Source organism: Phyllostomus discolor, chromosome 11, assembly GCF_004126475.2.
Source record: "Phyllostomus discolor isolate MPI-MPIP mPhyDis1 chromosome 11, mPhyDis1.pri.v3, whole genome shotgun sequence".
Taxonomy (NCBI): domain Eukaryota; kingdom Metazoa; phylum Chordata; class Mammalia; order Chiroptera; family Phyllostomidae; genus Phyllostomus; species Phyllostomus discolor.
The window spans coordinates 21,434,454-21,460,080 of NC_040913.2; the positions used below are offsets into that span (position 1 = coordinate 21,434,454).

Below are 25,627 nucleotides of genomic sequence, written 5' to 3' on the forward strand. Positions count from 1 at the left end.
AAGTGAAATAAGCCAGTAAGAGAAAGACAAATACCATGTGATTTCACTCACATGTGGAATCTAATGAACAAACTGAACTTTTAAGCAAAACCAAGACAGACTCATAGATGACGGCTAAGGGAACAAGGTAAGGGGGTAGAGGGATTGCGCGAAAAAGAAAAAGGACTCATGGACATGGACGACAGTGTGGTGGTTGTCAAGGAAAGGAGGGTCTAAGGGGACTAAATGGTAGCAGAAAAAATATGAAAAAAAATTTTAATTAATAAATAGGAAATAAACTTTTGCATATACTATTTAACTTCTGATAGGCTCTACTTTTCAAAAAGTAAAAAAAATCAAGTTATAATGTGATATCCAACCACATTACTGTAAGTATGCTGCCTAATTTGACCTTTTTCTTTCACTTTATACAAGTACAACTGGAAAGAAATAACAAGCAAGTCTCTGACCTCACAAACAGTGCCTATTGCCAGTTATAATTTTTTATTGCCCGGGGTAAAAACCACAGATATTGATATAGTTATCTGAGAGACTTTTTATCCCATTAGCATAGCAGCCTTCGGACGGACAAAGCAGAGGGTGGACGCCCAAAGGAGCGGCTGGTTGAGCCTTCTCCCTGCAGACGCGGCTGCGGTGCGCACTGGCACTCGGGAGAGTCAGGACTGTGAGCACCACTCCCGAGGGAATACGTCACTGTCCCTGCAAAAGCCTTTCAGAGAAGGGCATCTGATCTTGTCTGTCCAAAGGGTATGTAGAGCCTTCTCACGACCAAAACGGTACGAAGGAGAAAAATGGGATAATAAAAACGCATCAAAAAACAAAGTAAAGTTTTGGATCTGTGTTTGTGTTGTAAACTGATTGGCTGTGGTTTCATGGAAGTGTTTTTGTTTTCTCTTTTTTTAAGTATGGAAACAAACAACATCTAAATCAAATGAAAATATTTAGACTATTTCAGAAAATACACCAAGAAAAAAAAAAATGAGGCCTCGAGAACCACACTGGTTCTGCATACACGGCAGCAAGAGCAAAGGACCTGGATGTCTATTCTCTGGTCCCCGCTCTGCTAGGCTAACAAAACAGATGAACCGCAAAAGGCTGACTAACCGTAAATGTCAGAAAAATGTATTTGTTTTAATATCTCTTCCCAATTAAATGAAGAGTGGTTTAAATGGCCTAAATTCCCATAAAAATAAAGAGCCTATAGCTAACCATTATAATTTAACTAGCCAGAGGTCAGATTTTTTTCCTGCGTGTTTTTCTACAGGGGACATATCTTTATACAGTCGAGAAAGTGGAATTATGAAAATGATCCCAAAGATAATTCAAATCACTTACTGGGCACTCCCGTGTGTCCGGTACCATACACTTCACATACCTGACTTCATGTAATCATTACAACATCCTTGTGACGCAGGGCTGTCCCCCAGAAGATATTATTTACTAAACTCCAAGAGAACGGGAATTACTTTGTTCACTGAGAAGCAACGTGATCACGGGGAGGAAAACAATCTGGTCATTCAGCCACCAAGTGACTGAATGGGATGGATGGGAATTGTAAACCCATGTCCAAGGTCACCTAAACCCCTGCTCTCACCCACGATGCTCTTCTCCTGATGACAACTGGTGCACGTCAGCTGAACTCCTCGTTCCATCCAGGAGGGAAAGGAAAGGTGACTGAGAAACTCAGCTTGGAGCAGAGAAACAGTTCACATAAGTGCTTCAGAAATCTTCAAGTTTCTGTGCTCATATATATTCTTCAAATGGTTTTTATCATGCCAAAGTCAAAGGTAATTTGTGGCATTTGGTGGGGGGTGTATTTAATGTTAGTTAGGCCAAGGTAAGAGGTACCAGAGCAGGTATCTTGAGTTTGGAAGGAACAAGGCTTACTATAACATTTTTGTTGGTGACTTTTATTCAATTTTAGTGTTTCCTCATAAGAAGTCACCTCTAATGTATGTTCTTGCTTTTAAAATTTTTTTCCTTCCCCTTGAGTTTCTACAAGGTATTTCAACTACCTATGTAACCACCATATTTTCCCAGCCAAAAGTTTTAAACATACATTTAGATTTATTTCACAAAATGAAAGTAATTGGTGATATGAAAACATTAAAACCTTCATATATGCATGACACATCCCTTAACTGTCAAAACCTATTAGTATTTACCATTTGCACATCAGCATAAATGTTAAAATGTTCACCATGAGCAGCACACAGTCCACAGTTCCAATTTTAGTGTGTTACCCACACACTGAGAGGAAACACCCATTCTTTAAACTGTACAAATTCTAGACTATATTGTAGTATGCCATATCGTTATTCTGAAATAGGCAAAAGGCAACGGAAACCAAAGGGTCAATGACTGCTTTGCCAGATCTGCTTTGCAACTTTGAAAGAGACGGAAAGAGGAAGACCTGGCAAAGCAAAATCAGTTCTCGTGTTTGTGGCATGTTTTAAAATTTCCAGGAAGTCTTCATAGTTAAAATCTAATTTTCAAATACACATTTAACACAAGGTACCAGGAACTCAGGAGATATAGGGAATGATGTAGCATCCTTGTCCTCAAAGAATTTCAAGTCTAGGGAAAAACTGGGGGTAGATGAAAATGGTAAGTGCTTGGAAAGTCCAGGTGCGAAACCAATGTCACTTTCAATTGGAAGTGTTCTCTAATCAGAAAGTTGAAATGATTGTTCAACTCTATATTCCCAGAGAACCTGTGTATTTACCTTAACACAATGTATTCTGACTGTAAACTTATGGGGACATTTCCTCAATTGCAATGGGAAGCCCACCAAGTCTTCTTTATGTCTGTGTAAGTACATGCCACAGAGAAGACACGAATAGTATGACCAAGTGAGTGACTTCTCTGAAACCCCGATTTCCCCTTCTGCATTAAGTGCCAGCACTTAATAGAGGTCAACACACACCCCCCACATGTATACCCTCACACGATCAGCTACATCAGACTGGAAAAGAGCATGGAACTCAGAAAAGCAATGCTTAACACCTCTGCTTACTCGTGAAGCTTCATTTTCAAAAATGACTAACTCAACTGCAGATAGTACGGTACGTGTAATATTAAAAGTTTGGTTAATTCAAGTGGGCCAGTGTGGCTCCATTGGTCCTACAAACTGTAAGGTCACATGCTCGACTCCCAGTTGGGGCACATATGGAGAGGCAAGCGATCAATGTTTCTCTCTCACATCAACGCTTCTCTCCCTTCCCTTCTATAAGCATGTCCTTGTGATCAGGGGGAAAAAAAAAGTTTGATTAATCCAACATAGGCAGCCCTGCAGGTGATAACTGAGAAGATAAGATCCCCTACAGATAATGTGAAAGACAAAAGAATCTCTTCTCGACAAAAATAGCTATCTCTGGTTTAACCCTTTGAAGGACATTATTATAAAACAAATGCTATCTGGTCAGGACAAGCAAATTCTAGTCATCAGTTGTTACGGACTCATAACAACTGCTAATCAGAGGAGCCACAGGTGGGACTCTGGAGTGACAAATATAGGTCGGGTCACCTGCGCAGGTAAAGACTCCTGCCAGAGCAATCCGTAACATGGAGTCTCCCCCAGCAAGCCAGGACAGAACCGGGCCCTCTGGCTTTTTGGATTGGAGGAAGGAGCGTTGCCATCCAGAGAAATGAATTAAGAACTAGAAATGGACAGAAACAAACACCAGATAAAACTTCAGTCATTCTACAGTTTGCCCCAGCACCGGACCCGCCTCACTCCCACAACCTTTTCTCTGCTGCTAAGCACACTCTTTCTAGATATTTGACCTTTGCAATTAAGGAACATTTGAAAGCACGGCTTTGTATTTTCACTGCTGGCCTTAAACAGAGCTTTTGGCAACACGAGAGTTAACATCCCCCCTTTCCGCACCTACCTAACACCAGAGAGTGACTAGGTGGGGTAGCGACGTGTGCAGTGCAGCAAACCTTTCGGTTTCATGCTCTTCCAACGGCTTGGGAGGAAGGGAACATTCTAAAATAGTACCATGAATTAACAGGTGGAAGTCACCATGCTCAAGTTACAGATCCGACTTTGGATACCATTAAGTCCGTGTTTTTCCTTTATTTTTTCAAACAGGTTAAGATGTGGAAAAACACCTTTGGAAGACATGAAAAACATGTATTGTAAAAGCTGGTGTGGGCCAGAAAAAGATAGAAATTACACCATTCAAAGTAGGTAGAGTTTTACTTACATGAATAAAAATCTTAACAATACACACACACACACACTCATCTCTCAGGCCAAGCTGGCAGACTGCTAAGAGCCTGCCAGCTGGGAACTTGATCCCTAAGAAGTAACTGTATGGCGCTGCCACAAAATCCAGCATGCTTTCTGAAGCTTTAGCGAGCAGTTAAATCCTTAAAATACTATTTTGAGCCTCCTTGATTTTCACTAGGGAAATACGTTAACATTAATTTTGTTTCTAACTACTATTCTTTTGGCAGCTAGCAGGTGTAAAGAAAAAGTCTTCATTTCTGAACCCTCCACTTGATAAATAGACCTTTTTTAACAACTCAGTCAATATCAACATTTAAAGTTACATTTTAAACCTGTGTACTAATGCCCTAAATAATGAAAGAGAAAATGTATACTAGAAAATAATTTTTCTTTGCATGACTAAAATACTGTGTTCAAAAGCACTGCCATCCTGTAATTGTATTATGAACAGCATGTATCTAAGGAAGTGCTAAAATTTGGATTGGAATGAAAAGTAGAAAGAAAAAAAACATGTTGAAAATCTGTTCAAATTCTCAGCTTAAAAATTTCAATATGTAACTGGTTAGAGCAATGGTTTAAATACAGGGCTTAGCTTATGAATCAAATTGCTGGACATATAAAATCAAAACCTTATACATTCAACCCTACCTTTCTGTCAACTCCCTTCCTCCAATATAGGACCTCTCGGCTACTCTGCTGAGTTGCGTTCTGTACGGAGCAACTGCTCTGTGCCTCTTGATCATTTAGCAGCCACCACAAAGCGCATGACATTTGCCACAGGAACTCTCCATGTGCTGTGGCATGGCACTGTGGTCACTGCGCTTGCTTTCACACCGTCCTTTTCTAGAAAGCATGTAGACACAGCTCTGCAGAAGTCACACCACCTCGTCCCTGTGTTCATGTCTCAGCTCAGTGTGAGTATATAACAGGGTCAATAACAGTGACACAGTCATTCATTACTACACAGAAGACAGATGTCATGGCCTTAGGAAACCGCTGGATGTACACATCTCAGTGAACCACTAGGATGAGTTTAACTTTAACCTACCATTCGTGGAGATTAAGTCACAAATGCACTTATTAGCCTTTTGGGAAGAAGAGTAGTAAAGATGCATCTTACCCATTTAAGGCAAGAATGTCAACATTAACAGAACCAACTGACTTTTGAATATATGCGGTCCCAAAATAAATGCAATAATTCAAGCATACTTAGAAAAATTCAAACTACATCCCAGAGGAAGTAAAATAATTCAGTTAGAAAATTAGATCCCATATTAATATGTATATTTACAGAATATTATATCACATATTAATATGTATAATTACATAAAAAGAATGAGTACTCTAGTTCCGTGTGACTGGTGAAAATTATTATTGCAAATTACATTGTAAATCTCAAGTTGCTGAAAAATAAGGGTTTGTAGCTAGGCTCTGGATTACTGACACTATTCAATAGCAAAGGCTCTTTAAATTGATTGCCCCTGCCTTTCCTTCTCACCACACACAACTGTCCTAGTCTCCACACGCCATAATGTTTTTAACCCCCCTGTCCATGAACAAAAACGCCTCACACTTGCCAGTGTGGAGGGTATAAACTGTCCTTTCCTATTCGCTGTACAGATATCATCTAAATGTGTATCTATCCTATCTTAGACTGTACTTGTACCAAGACCAACAGCAAGTCTACAAACTGACACTGAGTTTTAATAGAGCATTTAAAACAATAAAACATTTTGCCACATTTTTGCTGGTTTTAATGTACAGATGAGCAAAATAATGCCAAGGTACTCACATAACTACAGAGGAATTATAGTGAGCCTTCCCTTTTAAATGGACAAACATACTAACACAGAAATATACAAATTATTATATGTTAGTAAAAAGTGAGATTTTAGCAGAATGTAAAAGTCAGTCAGTAGCCCTCCTGTCCAGGTGATTATCTTGCTGGCCAGCTAGAAATAAGTAAGGAACTCCAACTCAGGGTTTCTCGCCCTTAGCATTACTGACATTTGGGATCAGAAATTCTGCTCTAATGACTGCCCTGTTCACTGCAAAGCATTAGTAACGGGGTGCTGAGCTGGAGGTCCCCCAAAATGGAGAAAACCCACACAGCTGTCGCTTGGGGGGTGTGGGAAGGAGCAGAGCCATTGAGAGGGACTTTGCCTATCTGAAGAACCTGGCCGGTGTTTCGGTAATGTTAAAAGCTGTGCCTGCTCGGAGCCTGGGGGACGGGCTTGACTCTGGCCAGTGCCGTGACGTACAGGAGGGGCTTGCTGCACCTGGAGAGCGGCTTGGAGGCGGCTCCCAAGGCTCGCCCCACGCTTGCCCTGACTCACAATGGCAGCTGAGTGAGGCAGAAGAAACCGGACTACTGGCAGGTGTCACCCAACGTGGGAGGAGTCGGAAGCCGGTTGACGGAGGAAGATGCGTGCTGGGTGCGGCAGCCACGCCGGGGCTTAACCGCATGGTTTGGGAGCCGAGAGGGGGTTCTCTTCACCACGTGGCCTGGGAAGCTGGGCACTGGGATGTGACAGCCGTGCGCAGCTCGCTCTGGGCCACCAAGTTGGAAAGAATGCGCAGGGCTCCCACCGGCCGCGCGAGGAAGCGCCACGAGGTTTTGGAATAAGAACAGGATCGGGAACCTAGCTGAGCTGTGGACGACTTTCCTTCCCCAGATACGGTACTCCTGATTGGCAGGGGGAGGCAGGAATGTGTGTGTGGGGGGGGCGGGGGGGTATCTTTTAAAGGGATTTGGGGATTTAATGGCCACATTCCACGATTACTCTAAACCTGTATAACTTCTGAATAAATAATTCCTTTCCCTTTTACCAAATTGTAACTGAGAGCCACAGTTCTTAATGGAGGCAGGGGATGGGGGTGCAGAAAGAACCACAGAGTAACGAGACCGCGGGGCAGAGGGTTTCCGTAACACATTCAGCAGTTTTCCTGACATGTAAATGCCGGTAGCATCCCCCACCCCAACTCTATCACCCAGAAGTATCTCCAGGCATCGCCAGACACCCCATGGGGGACACGGCGGCCCCCCAGTGGAGGACGGTCCGTCTCACCAACACCAACTCCTTTAAGAAGGCCTGGAACGTATTTGACCCACAGGAGTCTCCTTGTTATATAAGAACAAAAACTAAAAATAAATACATTACTATTTGAAAGGATAAAGGCAGCCCCATTTGCTATTGTGCCTGCCAAGCAGGCCTGTGACCTCTTTAAACATGAGTGCCCTTTTATTTTTCGGAGTCCATCCCCAGGACTGGAAGTCACTGGGAGCGAGTACAGAACTGGCCGCTCCCTGCGGCCACAAGCGGGAGAAAGCATTGGAATGAACTGCAGCCCCGAGTTACACGCCTCAACAGCCCAGGGGTCTCACAACAGCGACCCCCCCCCCGCCACCCCCTTTTTAATCCAGTTACAGTCCAAAAAAAGCTCAAAGCCCCCACCCCTCAAGGCTGGTATATCTCTCCACGCCATGCCCTCTCCTTTCTTGGATAAAAATTTTATCCTCTACACTTTTTTCTCTTTGTGAATTCTTTCACAGCCCGCGCCACCGACCACCCTTATCATTTTGGTGGCCCGTATGGGGACATTCTGTATTTCTCCCTCTCCTCCGGCCTCCTGAGCTTTGCAACGCGGGGAGCAGCGGGCAGCGGAAGCTCGACCCCACCAGCCCCCTAACCCTGTGTCCGCGAGGCTCTGCGAGAGGATTCTGATCCTCCTCCATCTCTCCGGACTCTGCACGCAGCCCCCTCCTCACTCACCTTCACGGCCGGCGATCCGTAAGTCTCTCTGAACCTGGCGACGAAAACATCCTACAGAAAGTGATAGCTGACCCCTTGTCTCGTTGCCCTAAACCTTGGTTCTGGGTCTGTCACTTTCGAGGGGTTCAGGCAGTTTGGTCCACTGTTCCCAGGGCCCAGGGACGCCTGGCTCTGAGGCAGACCCTGCCCTTGGGTCTGCCCTCCAGCTGGAGGATGCTCAGCTCTGGCTGCAGACCACTGAGTCACTTGAATTGGAGACGCCCTCCTCAAACCTCCCCACCCCCCACTTAGGGTAGTTCTGGTGCCTAAGATATCCTTCCCTTTTCTTTTTCGTAGTTCTTACCTAGTGCAGCACCCAGTCGACCCCGCCCAAGGACTCCCCATTGGGTGGTCTGCGTAAGAATTTGAAAGCTCTGGGACTTACAACCTCAATCCCAAGTGCTTGGTTTTGTATTGCGACACAGCCTGGCCTCAATATAAACTGGGGGACCGGGAGGTCTGGCCCGTGAACGGGTCTCTTAAATATAATACTGACCTCCAACTCGACCTGTGCTGTCGCTGACTGCATCCTCTCCTTAGGTTTAGTTACTGAGAGAAGGAGCCTCGATTTTAACCTTCAGCAGGGATTCCAGGCCTTTCTCCGAACTGCGCCTTTGCAGTCAAATGTGCCTCACTCTACCACCTCCCCCACCCCCCATTCTTGTTTTCAGCTGAGCCGCACTCTAATCCCTTAAGGCCAAGCTTTTTAATCAATATTGCCCAGCTGAGGGACACTGTCTCCTACCTGCCTAACCCAAGTCCCTCATTCAACCCCGTTTGGAAGTAGGCTTGGCCCTACTATGCCCAAATTAAGTAAAACAACGGTCCGAAGGGGGAGAAAATCTCACCCCTCCCCCCCTCACTGTAAACCACTCTATAGTGTCCTCCTGGAAACCTGGGAGCTGCTAAATCCTGGGGACAGCTGGGCTTGTCCCTGAGTGCAGAGAAAAAAGTGGCATTTGAAACTCAAGATGCTCTGCCGCCCCTTCACCTGAGGAAACCAAAGCCCCTCTAGACTTCTAGGAGAAGGTTGCTTTTCTTTCCCTACATTTTAAAATGCAAACCCCTGGTCTTCTTCAAGAATGCTTGTCTAGGCCATTTTTTAAAATACAAATTGTGGTGAGATAATTCTTATCAAAAGGGGAAAAACCTTAGCTATATCTGAGCAAATCAATGTTGCACTATTCCTTTCTAAATTAGTCAACTCTGATAAAAGTTACTGAATGTCTAGGCGTTTTGAAATAACATGAAATACCGAAACGTAGATTGCCAGAGCTGCTTTTGGCTTTTCGTTACAAAGAGGCTGTGGAGTGGATTTGGGGGTGTAGGTAGATGTCCCGTGCTTTACTGCAGGTGCGTTTCTTGAAAGTGAGAGGTGTTTGCCAGTAGAGGAGCCTGTTTCTAACGGTCATGAGACGCATTCATAAATCAGTCTAGGGAATGTTGGTTGCCGGCTTGTTAATCATTGTGGGAAATTAAGGTTTCTAAAAGTTAAGTTCAAATGAAGTCGGAAAGAACTTGGATGGTATTGATAACAGAAGGCATAAGGCATGAAGGGATTTTGAAGGACAGCGAATGAAAGTGAGTTATTCTAAAAATGGCTAATTTCTAAAGGGGTAAAAAAGTTTGTGAAGGTTGCAGAAAGGTTTTGAAGGCTGTGAAAGTTTTAAGTTTGTGAAAAAAGAAAGCTCAGGCTCCAGCACCCCTTCCTCCACCGAATTTCCCTCTGGTGACATTCTTTGGACTGGTGGCACCTGGAGTGGGTTTCCATTACACTTTCTCTTGCCCTAGTGGGTGTGGGGAAACCTACCTATCAGCTGTGGAATAAATTCTTCTTAGAGATGCATTTTGTCAATGCTGAAATAGAAGGTAAGGACACAGAGTCACCCTACACAACTGTCCCCAGGTAGCACCAGGGACACAGGGTCCAGTGAGTCAGGAACTAATCACCCCTCACTTTCCAAGGAACCTATTCCTTGCCCTTTGTTTGGTGCTCTGCTCATTGGAAGAGTCACCCGCAGGGCTTGGGGTAAACACATCCACGGGCAAGCATGGAGTCGAGTCCCCTGTCTGAGTGGGGGAGATCCTCACCCAGGGCATCGCTGAGGTCACTGTCAGGCACAGGGTAAACTCAGTATTTCTCTGCTGGGGCCGACTCTAACTCCCTCTGGGGCAGTGTCTTCTGTTATCAAGTTTCTGACCTTTCAGGGGCCAAAGCTGCCCCGCCCAGGCTCTTCCCTGCTGCTAGACTCCTTGGAGCCAGGCATTATTTCCCCCACTCATTAACAGTCCTTCAAGGTTTTACTGAGAGTCCATCTGCACAGGTCTTCTTGCTTGGCATTGAGGACCTTCCATCCCCTTCCCAGTTTTCTTAAAAGTTGGCAAGAGCAAATAAAAAATAAATCTTATGCTTCCTCTATCAAAATTAGTATTTCAGATTACGCATGCAGTCTTTATGTGTTCAGGCCTTATATGACATGTATTTGTGTGTTACATGTGGTGTGTTTTCTGCCTCTTGGATGGCATAACTAGGGTGTAATATTTTTATCAGCCTAAAGATATTAAGTACTTACATAAACAGGATCCTTTGATTGGGGCAAAATATTTGATATGAAAACCAGTTATAAGTTTAATGTCTTTTAGAGTTCTTAACAAAAATATGTTGTTTTGCAGTTTATATTATAATCTCAAGTATATTTGACAACCTTCCCAAAGTTTAATCTAAAAACTGAGAAATGACTTTGGGTTATTCCAGTGGGCCCCCTGGAATACCTCAAGGATTTATTCTCTGTCCTTATAAAAGTTTTTGAATTAATTAGGCCAATTTGATATGCCCAAAATTACATGGGAAGCTCTGCCAAACAGAAAAATAAAAGCTATTTTATTAGTATACATATATTTTTATCAAAATAGATTTTATACAAATTTCAACCTGCCTCAAGGAGGAATTGGAAAGATTTAAAATCGAGTTCAAGCAGGAAGCTCTCAGGGGTAGCAGGCGTCCTGTCCATGACGCTGGACAAGCCAAGGGTGACGGGTCCCTCTGGGGACATCAAGCAGTGGCAGTCTGGGTATTTGTAACCCACACATTGGAAATTACGAATTGTTTCCAATGCTCAGTGCCCACTTCCAGTAAGCCCTGTATGGTATTTAAAACCTTGCATACTATTAGGTCTTTATAGATGTTAAAAGTGTATGTTAAATCTAAAACTATGGGCTTTATGTCCTGGCCGGTGTAGCTCTCTGGATTCAGTGCCCAGCCTGCAAACCAAAGAGTCACCAGTTCGATTCCCAGTCAGGGTGCATGCCTGGGTTGTGGACCAGGTCCCTGGTGGGGGGTGCTCAAGAGGCAACCACACATTGGTGTTTCTCTCCCTCTTTCTCCCACCTTTCCCTTTTCTCTAAAAATGAATAAAATCTTTAAAAAAATTAAAATATGGGTTTTGTTGTTATGTCATCTCATAGTAATTATTACTTATCAAGAAATTGTCATCTTGAAATATTATATTTTACAAAGAAGCAAAGTTCTTTATGAATTGCAGTTTAATCAAATCTATAACCGTGTCATTTTAAATCTGGTCATTTTAGGAACAGTCACTGTTTTACTCTAATACATTTGCAAATGTACCTTTGAATGGGTTTGTGAAAGAGACACTGACTTACTCTAAGTTACGGGCATCTAAGTAGGCCATGGGAATACTGGCCAGTAATCAAGACAAACAATGTTGGTTATATGGGACTAAATGAACTAAAGATCATTGTTCTTCTTACGACTCTGTTCGAAATATTACTAATTTTAAATCTTTTTGGTTTCCAGATATAAGGAAACTTGTTTTTTTCCTAGAACAATTTACAAGTTCTATCCTCATAAGCAATATTGAAACATTTACACTTTTCTCCCTACCTAATCGCTCCAGAATTCTGCAGCTCTTAATGAGTGAATATTATTTTCATGGCAATTTGTTTGTTTGCATAAACCCAATAAGAATCTGGTATCTTTACAATAGCACCAGTTTTCAAAAAGTGGTTTTAATAACCAGGTCTATGTCTGGGGAATGTCATGATCGAAAGAGTCAGCCTGGACTCTGGTGTCACCAGAAAGCCTTAGGGAATTAAGATTGACTTTTAAAGCCAGTTAGAGCCCCTTGGAGAAACAGCCTGATACCTTGCTTCGTCACGTGGTACATGGCAGTCTTTCAAGGTAGGGAGGAGTGACGGTTGCTTTCCTGAAAGATGGCAAAGAAGGAACCTCAAGACACTTTAGAGGCCTCAAAAACGTGAGAAATCCACTCAAACTAATAGATACTTCAGGCAAAGCCAGATGGCACCTGTGTGTCTTGGCTTCTGTGCCCTGACGGGCTGACGAAAGCTCAGTCTGAAGGTTCCTTGTGAAAATTCCAGCAAAGCAAATTTGAAGGAGCCTATATAATCAATTACTATTCTTGTTGTATTCATGCATATAATCAATCAGGCCACATGGAAACTGGACTTAATGAAGTCTCTTTGATAAAGTGAGGATGATTCTAGGGAAAGAAACTGTGTTTCAATGGAAATCACAATGTCCAATTGTTACCCACAAACTGATTAAATCCTACGTTTCCTAGTTTTCTTCCAACCTAATGTTTCACTTTTTTTTCTTTCATCTCTTGACTTGGAATTACTGCCTTGGAATTGCTTTTTTTAACTTGGAATTGCTTTTCAGGCTGTCCAATCCCACCCCCTTCTCCTCAATGTCCCATACTTGGACCCACAGGCAGGGACAGCTCTACAGCCCTAGCCCACCTGAAGTAGTTAAAGAAGAGACCTTTGTCCCCACTCCCCAAAACCAGAACCTGGCCAGGTCATTAAGAATAAATCCATTTTAAAACGAGAGAGGGGAATGAAAGGATAAAGTCAGCCCCATTTGCTGTTGTGGCACCATTTGCCTAGCAGGCCTGTGACCTTGCTAAACATGACTGCCATTTTACTCTTCTGAGTCTGTCCCCAGGACTGGAAATCACTGGGAGCAAGAACAGAACTAGCCCCTCCTACAGCCACAGGCAGAAGATAAGTTGGGACAACTGCAGCCTTCTGTTAGACACGCCCCAACTGCCCAGGGGCCACACAAGAGCAACCTCCCACCCTTTTATAATCCAGTTACAGTCTAAAAAAAGCTCAAAGCCCCCAACCCCCAACGCTGGCTTATCTCTCCACACCACGCCCCTCTCCTTTCTTGGAGAATGAGTAAAAACTTGACTCTCTAGGCTTTCTTCTCTTTGTGAATTCTTTCACAGCCCACCCTAACACTATTTAGTAAACCATCATTTGCTTTCCTTTAAACCTGCTTCCTTTTTATAAGAATGCTATCTCAGGGCGTAAGAGCTGTGGCCAACAAACATTTTTAGGAAGCCATTTGCCAGCTTCCTCCTGTCTGGCTTGACCCCCTGTCAATCAGTCCAACTAGATGGCATTGTCAGGGGAAGCATTCTTAGGCAGAATCCAGGCTCTCGCTCATACTACTTAGGCACACCTTGCTTTTATGGCCTTGTGGTTTCAATTGAAACAAGTTGTTCTGCATACTTCCTGAGACAGCTGTAGCTATGTGACCTCCTGGTTTCAGTCCGTCAGTAATCTCGCTGATAACTGGGCCCAGACAGGATTTTTTCCTAAACACTTTGGACCCAACATTCCACAAACCAGGCTCCAGGGCAAGCTTTGCTCAGAGCACCCTTGGGACTAGGAGCCAACAAACATGTTTTGCCTAGTTTGCAGCCTACTCAAACATGGGCTATCGAGTTTCAAAACAGTATGATTTCAAGGGGTTTGTTCTTAATAGACAGCGGCAACTTAAGAAGATTTTCCAAGTCAAAAATTTCTTTGCCCATCAGATAGGTCTTAGGAGAGCATGACGATTAGGAAAAGTAAAACAAGTTTTTCCATAGTTATTTTTCAAGGAAATTAAACATGACCCTGCCTACTGTGGAAGTAAACATGCCATTCTGATGCTGAAACTCGGGATCTCTCGACTATTTCAGTGAATCAGAAATGCAGACAGACACAACCCTGCCATGCACTTATCGTTGCTCTGTGGCTTAGAAAGACCCATTCAACACAACTACAGCATGTGGGTTCAACACAGCTTGCTCATTTATAAACATGTGCTGTTAGGCTCTGAAAAGAGTAATCTTACCCAGGATTTTAGGTTATACTGCTAAAAGACAATGTGTAATATAAAAGATATGTATTTATAAGGTTTTCTTTAGGGAAAAAATATTGTCTATATTTAAGATTTTACAATCAATTTTTAATAACTGTGGAAGCTATTGCAACAGGGATATTAACTGTATAAACTAAATCTTTAAAATCATAGAAACTAATTTTTTTATGTCTATTATTTCTAGAGATGAACACTTTATTTTTTTTCTGGGGAAAAATGTTAATCAGATTTAGGAGCCATGGTACAAAAAGGCAGTCATTACCACAAAATTAAATCATTCCCCTGTCGTATTTATATTATATGACTTTATGTGACTTTATATGACTTTATTCGGATTCACTGAAAGCAAATTAGATTTGTAGGGGGAGGGGAAATCTCACAGGAGCTCAAAACCAGATTTCCCGAAATCATAGGTACACCTAAACACCATTTGTCCATCTACAACCCAACAGCATCCCCTACACAAGTTCACCACCCCTCACTTTCACTTTCTCATCCATACTATTAAAAGAGTAAAAAACTTCGTTTCTTAAAAAGACAAGCCACAATTCACAAGTTCATGAGCTCCCCGTATCGGTCCTAGGCACTTGTGCTTTATCACTGCCCCACTCCCATTTTCATGTTAACAATTATGTCTCAATTCCAAATGTACAAAAACTGTCTTTAAATAATTTTTTTACTCTGTAAGTTCTTACATAACTTTTAAATCAGCTTCATAAGTATAATGAGTATCCTCACCATTAGCAACCGAACACTACCATGTTGGGCAGGCGTTACATTATAAACTGCCATTTCGGTTAGTGCAGAGATTTAAAATAAGACCGCGACATGTTATCGATTCCAGACAGCTTCACAGTCACAGTCCCTAAGCTGCTTTTTTTTTCTTCAAGCAGTCTGTTTTGGACTGAGAACAGAGGAAGCCAGAGAGAGAAATGATGTTTCAGTAATCATGAACTCTCAGGAATTCTTTTCACCTAAGCTACAAGCCCTCAGCTTAAAAAATACATAACAAGCCAGTGAAACTTACTTGACGGTGACTCGGTTGGATAAATCCTGTAGATCCCCAGGGTGGAAAAGCTGGGCTTCTTTCAATCCAATCTGTTCACAAGCTTTCAGGAAAACGTTTATATTATCCTGTGAAAAGAAGTAGAAAGTGATTGCTTAGACGAGCTCTCTCTCAGACAAAGGTTACAAAATTTTTATGATATAACTTCCAGGCTTCAAAGTCCAAAGAGCCAGCAAAAAAGGAGGCAGCAAGACCGATGAATACATGTATTAAAAAAAAAAAAAAAAAAGGCGTGTGTAGCTTTTCAGTCTTTAAGAGCATAAACGTGGTGCTCTCTTGCACCCCGGCATACGCTGTCTCTGTGATCTTTGCGACCGGCACGTTAAACATTACCTGTTACAGGACAAGTGCCTAGCCACTGAGCAGCAATCTACACTTTGATGTCAGCTCCGCTCTGCAAACAAACGCCCTCTTCCCAGCTTAGCACGACAAGCCTCACCTCTCCTCTTTAAAAATAACTCCAGCTACTGACATTCACCCACCCAGAAACTGTTGGCAGGGAGGAAATAAGAGGAGGAACATTCTGTTTCTATGATTACAAATTACAGAAAGACTGTGGAATACCACACCTGGAATCTGGGTTTGGTTGCTGAGCCGGCTCTTGACAGACAGGGAAACCATACTATAGGACCCAGGAGAAGCTTAGTGTTCATTGGCTAAATCACATAGTTTAGGTGTGGTACATTGCTCAACGCCCTGCAACCTGCCTCAGGAACTGCCTCCAAGAAATAAAAATCTAGGTTGTCCTCGTCTCCAGTTTCAAAACCAAAATCACCCATTCAGAAGGACCAGTGCTTTTCATGTATGTGAGCTGCTACACAGACACTGGTTACAATATATTCTGTTTTACATTCGGCTACATTTCAGAGACACACGCTTGGTGAGCCAAATTAGCTTGAGTTTCCACCTTTACTCCTCTTCAGAAAACCCTTTACAAGGTTGAGCTTGTGATGATCCCATGTGATTCTAACCTTGGCTTTATCAGGGTTCTCAGGCAAGAGAGCTGCCTCCTGCATTGCCAACACATGTTCACCCACTCAGGCATGCTGGCAGCACATCTATGGGTGGGCCTTAGGACCTCCCTGAGACCTCAGCTCCCTCCCTACCAGCTGGCCAAGACAAGTAGGGACCAGAAGACAGCCTATCCCTTGAAGAGAGGCCACTACTCCTTCCCCACGTTGAGGAGCTCATCCTCACAGGGAGAAAAGGCAGGATGGGCTGGCAAAGTGGGAGGGAATGGTAACAAGAGAAAGATGAAGGGGTTGAATTTCATAGGTTGGCTTCTTCAAGAGTGAGGAGATTTAGGAAAAGGGCAAGCAGATGTATAGCAAGAGAAAAGCAATGCTGATTGCTAGGAAACTCAGGGACATTTGTTGAATAGAAAAAGAAAGCTTTGTAGAGGTGAGAGGTTATTCTAGCGCACTATCGGTAAAAGATGGTGCAAAGTACCTAGCTGAAAGCTGAAAGCTGAAAGCCATGATTCATTTTAAATAAGGTCAAAAGTTAAAGGAACTTACAAGTCAAAAGTTAAACAGCTCAATGAAAGGCATTTTATCTGACCTTATATGGAAAAACGGGAAATAAAGTTTTGGCAAAATTCCAGGGGTAGAAAAGTGATCATTTTGTTGATAAGCTCACATAATTTCTAGAAACTATATTATTTGCAATTGTCAAATGATTCAAGTTAATGGTTCTATAACTTGCCCTCAGACATGCAGATGAGAGTAAATGTTTGGTATACCAGTACCCCAAATCCTGTAAGAAGCAAATCACATACCCAAAAAGGAAAAATAATCCATAAGAAGTCTTCCCACAGATACAAAGCCAATATTTAGAAATCGAAGGCATTTTTGTACATCAACAATTAATTAGAAAGGGAAACTAAGAAAAAAAATCCCATTTACTATGGCAATAAGAAAATTAAAGTACCTAGGACTAAACTTAACCAAGGAAGTAAAAGACCTGTACTCAGAAAATTATAGAACACTGAAGAAATAAAGGAAGATACAAATAAATTGAAGCATATACCTTGTTCATGGATTGGGAGAAGAAACATCATTAAAATGTGCACACTACCCAAAGCAATCTGTAGATTCAGTGCAATCCTTATTTAAATACCAATGGCATATTTCATAGATCTAGAACAAATACTCCAAAAATTTATATGGAACCAAAACAACACCAAATAACCTCAGCAATCTTGACAAAGAAGAACAAAGTAGGAGGGATCACAATACCTAACATCAAACTATAATACAAGGCCACTGTATTCAAAACAGTCTGATACTGGCATAAGAACAGACACATAGATCAGTGGAACACAACAGAGAATCCAGAAATAAACCAGAGTTTCTATGGTCAATATTTGACAAAGGGGACAGGAGAATAGAATGGAGTGAAAATAGCCTCTGCAATAAATGGTGTTGGGAGATCTGGACAGGTACATGCAAAAAAATGAAACTAGACCACCAACTTATACCACGTACCAGAATAAACTCAAGATGGATAAAAGACTTAAATGTAAGCCATGATACCATAGAAGTCCTAGAGGAAAACATAGGCAGTAAAATTTCAGATATCCCACACAGCAATATTTTTGCTAATTTATCTCCTAGGGCAAGGGAAATAAAGGAAAAAAAAATAAATGAATAGGACTACATGAAATTAAAAAGCTTCTGCACAGCTGAAGAAACCATCATCAAAATGAAAAGGGAACTGACCAAATGGGAAAACATATTTGCCAATGATACATCAGACAAGGGTTTGATCTCCAAAATATATAAAGAACTCATATGACTCAACAGCAAGAAAACAATCCAACTAAAAAGTGGGCAAAGCACATGAACAGGCACTTCTCCAAGGAGGACATACAGAGGTCCCAGAGACACAGGAAAAGATGCTCAGCATCACTAGCCATCAGAGAGATGCAAGTTAAAACCACAATGAGATACCTCTTCACACGGGTCATCATGGCCACCATAAACAAATCAACAAACAACAAGTGCTGGGGAGGTTGTAGAGAAAAGGACACCCTAGTACACTGTTGGTGGGAAAGCAGACTGGTGCAGCCACTGTCAAAACAGTATGGAGTTTTCTCAAAAAACTAAAAATGGAACTGCCTTTTGACCCAGCAGTTCTGCTGGGATTATACTCTTAAAATCTTGAAGCCAGTTCAAAAGAACCTATGCACCCCTATGTTCATAGCAGCACAATTTACAATAGCCAAGTGCTGGAAGCAGCCTAAGTGCCCATGAGTAAATGAATGGATCAAAAAACTGTCCATTTACACAATGGAATTCTATGCAGGAGAAAAAAAGGAGCTCCTCCCCTTAGCGACAGCATGGATGGAACTGGAGAATATTACCCTAAGTGAAATAAGCCAGGTGGTAAAAGACAAATGCCATAGGATCTCATCTATAAGTGGAACCTAATAAAACAAACAAGCAAGCAAAATAGAACAAGAGGCAAGGAAACAAGGAACAGACTGACAGCAACCACAGGGAGGGGAACAAGGCTGGAAAGAAGGGGAAGGGTCTAGTCAAGGAACATGTAGGAATGGTCATGGATATGGACAGCATGGTAGGGACTGACTGTGGGAGCAGGGAGGGGAGGGAGGCTGGGCAAAGGAGAGCAAAGGGGGAAAAATTGGGACAACTATAATAGAACAACAATGAAATATTTCACTTAAAAAAGCCTTCCGACAAATTCTATTTGGTTGTGAAAGTTTAAAATAGTATAAAACATTCGAACAAAGTTAAGCTAAAAGTAAACCTATTGAACTGACAGCCAAAATAATTCTTCACACATTTTACAAACACATAATAGAATGCATTCAGTTGACAAATATGCACAGGTCGATGAAGACAGATAAAGCCTCACATGCCTCAAACCCCATCCAAAGTATTCAGAAAGAAACCATTTAAATTCTAAAGTGACTAAGCTTCATTGGGAACAAAGAAAAAATACGATTAACAAGAAAAAATTCTAATTTTAAATAAAGCCTTTATATTAAAAAGTAGAATCTTTTAAATAGTTTAATGATGCCCAAGTTTGTTTGAAACAGACAGACTTCATAAACCAAGCCACACAGGGCCTAGGCAGCAGGAGCAGGCTGTACTAGGATCAGAACTGTGACTGAACCATGGGCACTGGACTGGAGCCCACTGTAATTTACTTTATGAGGTTTCAGAGAGTTGCCTAAGGGAAGATACAAAATTATAAAATTTTCATGTCTGGCAAAGAAACCACACCCAGCTTAACATTTTAACAGGGAAGCATATAGTCCTCGTGTAATGGGATTATTTTCACTTGAAACTAGCAAAGATGAATAAAAGTAAGAACAAAGGACAAGTCTGAAACAACCCTTATCTCATTGGACAGGAAGCCAGGACTCCAAGGTAGCTCTGCCAGTAACCAACCCTGTGGCTGTAGCCCATTACCAAGGGCACACACTTGTGCCTGCAAGGGCAGGCAAGCCCAGCCCTTCCCACAAACATGACATAGCCCAGCTTACATAAAATACTGCAGGTCAAAAGCCTGCTCTAAACATCTATAATTCCTGCACTTTGAGGGCCAAAAATGGCTTCTCAAAAATAAAGTACCCAATAGGATGATCCCTGAATATGTGCAATAGCTCCTTTTAGGTGTAAGTTTTTCTGTGACTATGAGTAAAAACAAACACTATATAAACACAAAAAGCAGGATAGCTGAAGATTTTCATATTCACTGAAACCCCCTCTCCACAGCTTGGACTGGAATCAATTCTGAGGGCTTTCATTAACAGGTGCGGGGTGGAGGGGCCAGGGCAAGTTGGAGAAAAGGAGCTTAATGAGTCAGGGACAGTACTTGCTATAACCACTGAGGCAAGATGAGGAAGCCACAAAAGTTTACAAAGTTCCCCAGAGCTGTATTGGTCTACTGTAGTACTTCTATAGATTGGCTATGGCTGCACAGAACATGATCCCAAAACTCAGCGGCTTAAAACAATAAACATTTACGATTTCACACAGTTCCTAAATGTCAGAAATTTGGGAGTGGCCTAAACTGGATGGTTGCAGATGAGATGTCAGGTGGGGCTGCAGTTATCGGAAGGCTTTCTGGAGGCTTCCAGAAGCTGCTTCGAAGGCAGCTCACTCAGGTGGCTGGCAGATCAGGGCTGGTTGCTGGCGGGAGGCCTCCATTCTCTGTGAAATGGACATCTCCATGGGGCTGCTAGATGGAGCGAATGACCCACGAGAAGGCAAGATGGAAGCCGCCCGGCCTCAGAGCCTAGCTTTTGGAGTGGCACTCCAGCGTGTCCTCACACCCTGCCGGTTACATAGGTCAGCCCCATTCAATGTGGGAGGGCTACACAGGAACATAAACAGGAGGTTAAAATTGTCGAGGACCATCCTGGGGGCTGGAGACCACAGTTCACTTTCTGTCCCCAGTGATTCTCATCCCTCCCCCATGCAAAGTACACCAACCCTCCCTAGGGTGAGGAGAATTCTCATTCCTCTATACTGAGCTCACCGGATGGAATCTCAGCATCTAAGATCCAGGTGCCTCAGGGATCGTTCCTTAAGTATAGCCCTTGAGCACAGTTGCTCTCAACCTGAAGCCAGTGAACTAAAAAACAACTTACTTGCCCCCCACACCCACACCCACACCCAACATGTAACAGCGGGACCAGTGTAAGGTGACCACTAGACTCCAGTTCAAAGTGTCGAGAAATGAATGCCACACGGGAATCACTGGTTCACAGAAATTCTGAAGTCCTGAAAAGCACAGCTCAGCAGGCCGCTCATTAGGAACCCAGGCCAGGAAATCCTTCTTCAGGATCTTTTTGCTTTACCCTCTGGACCCTTGGTTCCCCTTAAAATCATTTTTCCATTTCTGTAAAGGTGGCCTCTGTTTGCAGCCGTGTTAGCTTTCCTAGTCTGCTTCCTCCCCGCGAAAATTTGCGGAATTAAAGGTCTCTTAGTTTTGTAATCCTCTGTGCCTTTCAGTCTAAGTTTACAGTGTTTCTGCAAATACAATTCTCTCAAAAATACCCTTTAGTCTTCTGTGAATCTTACTGGACTTCATTCCAGTAGATCAGAAAAGCCACACCCATGAATCCCTTCGAAAGAAGCCCTTCCCTACCTTGCTCAGCAGAGGCAATGAGGGACCCCACCCATAGGCTTCTTAGAAACCCTACTGCTGGACTAGAAAAAATGTCCAAGGCACCGCTTTGGGTCTTTCTAAGATCTTTAAAGAATTTTACAGTCACACCCTCAACTTCATCTTTAGACCTTGTTTTCCAGCCAGTGCTCTGAATCTGATCTTTGCCAGAAGGCCATTTCTCAATGCTAGCATCACCTGACCAAGGAGGCTGATAATTTTCAAAACCAGCAATTCCTGTGTCCTCGTGTTTATCAGTCTATCTTTCCCTCTCTCTCACTTTACAGGGATCAGCAGGAGGAAGCAGGGCAGCAAGCACTCAACTTTCCACCTGGAATACTTCTCTGGTGGCCTAGTTTATTTGGTACAATTTTTAGTTAAAAGAGAATAAGTGCCAGGTGAGAATCATCGGGACAATTTTAAAGCTGGCTGGCTGCAATACTTATACAATAAAGAATACAGAATAGTCATCATTTGGAGCAGAAAAGTAAACTGTTTTAGAGTTGTTGAGTTCAAGATGTCCAGCTAGTAGTAAATTGGGTTTAGAGCCCATGAAAAAGTATCTGATTTTAAAGTGGTTTGGGGAATCAAAAACACATTGGTAGAACTTGAAATTAAGGATGTGGATGAGCCCTCTTAGGAAAAGCAAAGCTGGAGAAGGGCTCACAATCATACACTGATATTTAAGAGGCAGTTAAAAAAGAAGGAGTCAAGAAAGAAAAAAAAAGATTCAGCTACCAGAGAAATGAGGCGAAGAGCAGAAATGAAAAGCGGCATGGAAAGCAAGGGAAGAGAGAGTTTCGAGATGGGAGAGTCCGATGCTACAAAGAGCTCCAACGAGGCAAGAATAAAAACGGCCCCAAGAACTTGACAATGTAATGGAAAGTCCTTAGTGAACACCAACTTCAGGGGGCTAGGTGACACCAGAGATGAGCTGTTTACTGTAGAGCAAGGATCACCCAAAGCACCAAAGCTCTCCATCTCAGTGCCTCCCACTCAAGGTTCCCACCACTTCTGCCAGAGCTACCACGGCCGGTGGTAGGGCTCCCTTCCTGGAAGGAGAGGAGGTGGGAGAGCAGTCCCCACTCTCTCCCCCGGCCCCAAATGCAGGGCCATGTTCTACTCCCCCCAGCACCTTCCTGTTTTAAACATGAATGGAATTCTACATTTCTACGGAGTCTTCCCTCCTCTCTATCTCCATTATAAACCTTGAAAAGAGAATCATGAGAAGGAGCACATGAGACCAACATGAATATTCCAGCACAGCTCACTGCTAACACTGCTCTCCGGTACCACTTTCCCCATCAGAGCCTTTCATCCCACGCTCCTTCCGAAAGCACTTCTGCAGTAGCACGAGAATGTGCTCACATCATCTAGGCGGGTTTCCTTGCTCTTTCACTGGGAATGGAAGTAGCTGGGGAGAATGTCAGGGGCCCAGAGTTGAATTAATCATATTTGAACAGGCTCTTATCAGTCAAGATAAGGGCTCTCATTTTTTTTACCTTACTATCCTCTTCCTCATCCCATACCCCCCACACACTCCCACTCCTCTCCATGAAAAGATGCCTCTTCTGTAAGTATATATCCTACAGAATCCAAAAGAGATGTTGGACAAGTCCATGCACAGGCATACCATACTGCCTTATAGCACTTTGCTTCATTGCACTTCACAGATGTTGCAGTATTTACAAACTGTAAGCAAGACCCTCCAGTAGCAAAAAGATCACAACTCACTTCATTGTGATACCCTTTTCATTGCAGTGGTCTGGAACCAAACTCATATCTGAGATATGCATAGACGTGCATATTAATAGCACTATTCACAATAGTTAAAGGGTAGAGAAAGCAGCTAAGATGTCCATTAACGGATAAAAAGCTAAACAAAATGCAGTATATTCATACAGTGGGATATCATGTAGCCATAGAAAAGACTGAAGTGGTGATACGTGCTACAGCATGGATGACCCTCCAAAACATTATACAAACTAAAAGAACACACAAAGATCACACACACCTCTTACATGGGACATCCAGAATAGATAAGTCCACAGAGACAGAATGCAGGTGGGTGGTTGCCAGCGATTGGGGGTGGGGAGGGGGGGGTTAGGACAAAATGGGGAGAAACCACTTAGCAGGTAAAGAGTTTTACTTGGGAGTGACGGAACGTTTGGTGGTTGAACATTGTGAATGTTCTAAATGCCACTGAATTATTCACCTCAAAATGTCTAAATTTATGTTATCTAAATTTCACCTCTATTAATTGTTTTCTAAAAGGTGCCTTCTCTAACGTGCTTAAAATGTAAATGTCATTTACACTGTCAATTTACTTAGTCTAACTTACTTGAATAGCATTAGGATCTATAATTATTCTCTTCCACATGGAATCATTTGGTTGCACAAAAAATTAAATCCCCATTCAACTGTATACTACACCACCCTCAGCTCTGACCCTACCCAAAGTCACTTTTATTTTTACCAAGAGGACCTTAAAAAAAGTACATTTAAGGATGAAATTTCAAGTGTGATGACTTTCAACAAATGAGAAACTGTCTACTTCTAAGATCAAACCACTTAGACCCACTTACACCAGGGCCCCTGCGTGCACGGGGCAAGAGCTCTCACAAGCGAAAACGGGTTCTTGGAGGTCAAATCCTGACCAATCCCCAGAAGCAGCGGAGCTGTGCTCAGGACGGCGGCCAGAGGGCCACGCAGGCCACACCTGCACCCGGAGCTCCCAGGACAGCAGCAGGAAGTGCTGCCCACAGCGAATCAAACGTTCTTCCTGCGCTCACTTCGGCCTGTTTGTCCTGGGAAGGTTCCATGTTGTATGCCTACTTAAAGTGAGATCGTTTTTTTCAATTAAAAAAAGAGAGTGCATTATCCAGTTCCTCTGAGTCTGAGCACACGGTACTGCAGATTAATTTATCCTGAGGCCAAGAGACTTGCCGACCTCGATTCCTTTTCTGTCTGTGAAAGGACACCAAAGCCCCTACCCCCCCCTCTGCCGCTGAAATCCACAGTGCCAAAGATGCAGCAAGTGCGTGCCAGCATCAAGAGGTTGTAACCATTATGTGAGGCAATGAAACTGAGCTAGGACCACGCTTTAGAATAACAGTCCCTGGTCAGAGCATCAGAACCACAGGGTGGGCGTTGGGGTGGGCAGAGCACATAGAGGCACCGCTGAGGTGACGCCGATGCACCATCAAATCAGAGAACAGCTGCCCCAGCCTCTTGCTGTTCAACGTGTGGTCCACGCACCGTCGTCACTGGCATCACATGGAAGCTGTCAGAAAAGCAGACTTGCTTCTGGCCAAGATAGAGACGTACATAGGAACACTTCACTTCCTCACACAACCAAAAAAGGGTAACAACCAACTGAAAACAATAAACAATGTGAACTGCCAGAATATCAAACTGCATGGAACTCGGACAACCAAGAAGTTAAACATTCATCCAGACCGGTAGGAGGGGGTGGGGGCGGAGACAGGCAGCCAGTCAGAGGGAGAGGACCCATGGCAAGGCAGTGGACCCCATGGGCAAGGAGGGGCTGGCTGACCAGGAAACTAAAGGCTCAATACCACTAGCTGTAAAATACTGTGAGGGTTGCAAAGGCAGGAGAAACTCCCTGTCCCACAGGAGAGTTCATTGGAAAGTGGGGCTGGGGCAGAGCGAGCTAGTGGCTTTGTTCCCTCTCTGACCCCTCCCCCACAGACAGCGCCACAATGCGCCAAAGAGAGTTGCCCCACCCTGGTGAGTATCTAGGGTTCCATCCCCTTACAATATAACAAGTGTGCCAAGACAAAGAAATATGGCCCAAATGGAAGAACAGATCAGAACTCTAGAAAAAGAGCTGAGTGATGAGGAGGTAGACAACCTATCTGATGCATAGTTCAAAACACTGGTAATCAGGATGCTCACAGAATTAATTGAACTCAGTTGCAAAATGAAGGAAGAAATCAAGGCTACAGAAAGTGAAATAAAGCAAAATATACAGGGAGCCAACAGTGAAGGGAAAGAAACCAAGACTCAAATCAATGGTTTGGAACAAAGGGAAGAAATAAACATCCAACTGGAACAGAATGAAGAAATAAAAACGCAAAAAAATGAGGCTTAGGAACCTCTGGGGCAATTTTAAGCGCTCCAACATCTAAATCATAGGGCTTCCGGAGAGAGAA

General features: G+C 43.1%; 1 protein-coding gene across 16 annotated transcripts in view; it reads right to left on the reverse strand.

Annotated features, from left to right (window-relative positions):
• The window catches only part of LMO7 (LIM domain 7), a 219,648-nt gene that overhangs the window by 91,868 nt on the left and 102,153 nt on the right, over window positions 1-25,627 (reverse strand). For 13 of the 16 annotated variants that reach the window (XM_036011272.1, XM_036011285.1, XM_036011286.1 and 10 more), the window contains one exon: window positions 15,273-15,379. In XM_036011272.1, the coding sequence (XP_035867165.1) occupies window positions 15,273-15,379 (107 nt within the window). The other 3 variants (XM_028526480.2, XM_036011276.1, XM_028526482.2) reach the window with 2 other exon arrangements.